General features: G+C 41.4%; 1 protein-coding gene across 1 annotated transcript in view; it reads right to left on the reverse strand.

Moving 5' to 3' along the window:
* Positions 1–2,331: 2,331 nt before the first annotated feature.
* The window catches only part of LOC311008465 (uncharacterized protein), a gene marked incomplete at both ends in the record, with an annotated part of 2,728 nt that continues 2,606 nt past the window's right edge, over positions 2,332–2,453 (reverse strand). Inside the window, one exon of the mRNA XM_084002155.1 lies at positions 2,332–2,339. Within this exon, the coding sequence (XP_083858281.1) occupies positions 2,332–2,339 (8 nt within the window). The remainder of the gene's footprint in view (positions 2,340–2,453) is intronic.

Here is a 2,453-nt window from a genome sequence, read left to right on the forward strand (position 1 = left end):
TCTCGCGTGATAAAATCGCGGTACGAAAAAGGGTCAGAACAAGCTCAATGTTTGATTAAAAATTTTTTTTTCTTTTTCTAATAAGTTTTACGAATTGATCCAAAGCGATCCAAGGGGGGCTGGATACGTATAAAACCAGGTGATGACTCCTTTAATAAATCCTGAAGATGTGTTGTCCTCCAGCCCTTTGCCCAAGTTTCTCAGATTTCCTCCCTCCTGATGAGAACCCTTTATTTTTCATCCAATATTCACCATCACAGCCAAAAGTCTCCAATGTTGTTGTTTTATCAGAAATGTATCTTGTTTTCAGAATCAAAAGGAAATGTGATGCACTTAAACTTTCATAGGATTGAGCAGCTTATAGTTTATATCTATCATTACTTCCTCCAAGTCAGACTGGGAATCAAACACAGATCCAGAATGCACTGTTTTCAACATTTTGGATACAGTTACTAGGCTCGTTCGACTTGATGTAGCCGCCTGCAGCGCGCTGCCTAACGTGATGTATTGTGGGTTGAAAGCGATGCATGATGGCTAGAATTTGTGTCCGACTTAGCAGCCGACTGCAAAGACGTCACAGGGTCGCGACCATATCACGTGACCCAAAACATCGCGGGAACAAGTTTTTAAGAGCCGCTTCTTGCAGCGCTTGGCAGCGCGGTGAACGGTGGCTGCAACTGGCTTGTCCACACCTCCGCTACAGCGGAATGGTTCTCATTGGTTAAAAGTTCAATGACGTGTGTTCAGGTCCGCACTCGGCGGCCACCTTGTGGTGAAATGATACTTTTTATTTTGGTCGCATTGATCTCATGGCTTGATCTAAAGTTCCGTGCATTGTGTTGTGAGTCGGCCTATTATATGTGAGGTCTGGTTAATACAAACATAGAATGATAATACAAATATACTGGGAAAAAAAAGAATGCCTTCCACATGTTGCCTTGCGTGTGTGTGTGTGTGTGTGTGTGTGTGTGTGTGTGTGTGTATATGTATTTATTTATGTATATATGTATGTGTGTGTGTGTGTGATATATATATATATATATATATATATATATATATATATATATATATATATATATATATATATATATATATATAAAACATATCCTCTTTGGTTTGCTGCAGTGTTCTATCGCTTGAGCACTATAGTCACGTTGACTTTGTTGTCCGACTTGACGGCGTTTGGCTGCCGTCTCTTTTAGAGCCCGCCCCCTCAGACACCTGCAGCTCTCGTCGGCGTGGTAAGTCAAGTCAAGTCAAGCCAAGCCCATCCCGAACGAGCCTACTGTTACTGTTGTTGTCTCCAGCGCTCCCCACAATGCACCAGGGCATCACGAGACACCTGTTGGGTCTGGTTGCCAACGCGGCCCAACAGCAGCTTGCAGAGCCGGAGAGGGGAGCGTCACTCAGGAGCTCTGCATGGACACCTATGGGAGCTGTTTAAACAGGTAACGGTGTGTGGATGGGATGTGTATTGATCATCATAGATGGTTCTGATGTTAAATAAGTGGTTGGTCGTGGTGCATTATGGGTATTTGCAGTACGCTTTGAGGTCAAGAAGTGTTTCTAAATATGTTTTTATGTTAGAATTTAGCTTGTTGTAAAGATAAATCATTTCAGGTCCCGTCTTTGTTTTTAAATACAAAACATATCCAAAGAAGAATGTAAAGTGATTTCTGTGGGGGAGAATGTGTTCTTTGTTCAGACTCAGTTCTGTGAAATGTCACTTCTCTGTCCGTCATCGAAGTGTTGTGGCTGTAAGAGGAGAGTTGGCTCGGAGTGAGCGGTGTCTGTTTGTACGGCCATGTGTTGAATTATTCACCTCCTCATTGATGCTCGGCCACTAACTTGCAGCCTTCACCTGTGATGAATTCTCATAGAAATTAACTATGTCATTATTGACATTCCTACTCCTTCTTCACATTCTATAGTAAGTGAGGCACCCCAACAATGATATGATGTAGTATAAAAACCTGTTTCTGATATCTTTCCCCCTACATAATCAGTCATCATAATGAATTACCAGAGGTGCCAGAAGTACAGACATTCTACGCTCAAGTAGAAGTACAGATAGTTAAAGTAGCCTACTATCAAAGACTGGTAAAAGTACTGATTCAACTTCTGTAAAAAAAAAAAATAGTACAAAGTAAAAAATATCCCTGTGAAGGACATTTCTACTGGCTGTTTTTTGCAAGGCTAACTGAATCTTGCATCTTATTAATAGCAAACAGCAGCAGCGATAATTCCCCTCAAATGCATTAAAACTAAAGTAATGATCCGGTTAGGAGATGAAAGTACAGATATTTGTGTGAAAAATGTAAGTAAAAGTAGTCAGAAAGCTGAGAGAGGGAGGGGGATGTTGAAAAACCCAAACAACCTGCTAAAATATGCTCAAATGGTCCGTCGTCCCTTTCACAGTAGGCTTGTTCGGGATGGTCTTGGCTTGACTTGAC

This window comes from Eutrigla gurnardus (genome assembly GCF_963514095.1).
Source record: "Eutrigla gurnardus genome assembly, chromosome: 22".
Taxonomy (NCBI): Eukaryota; Metazoa; Chordata; class Actinopteri; order Perciformes; family Triglidae; genus Eutrigla; species Eutrigla gurnardus.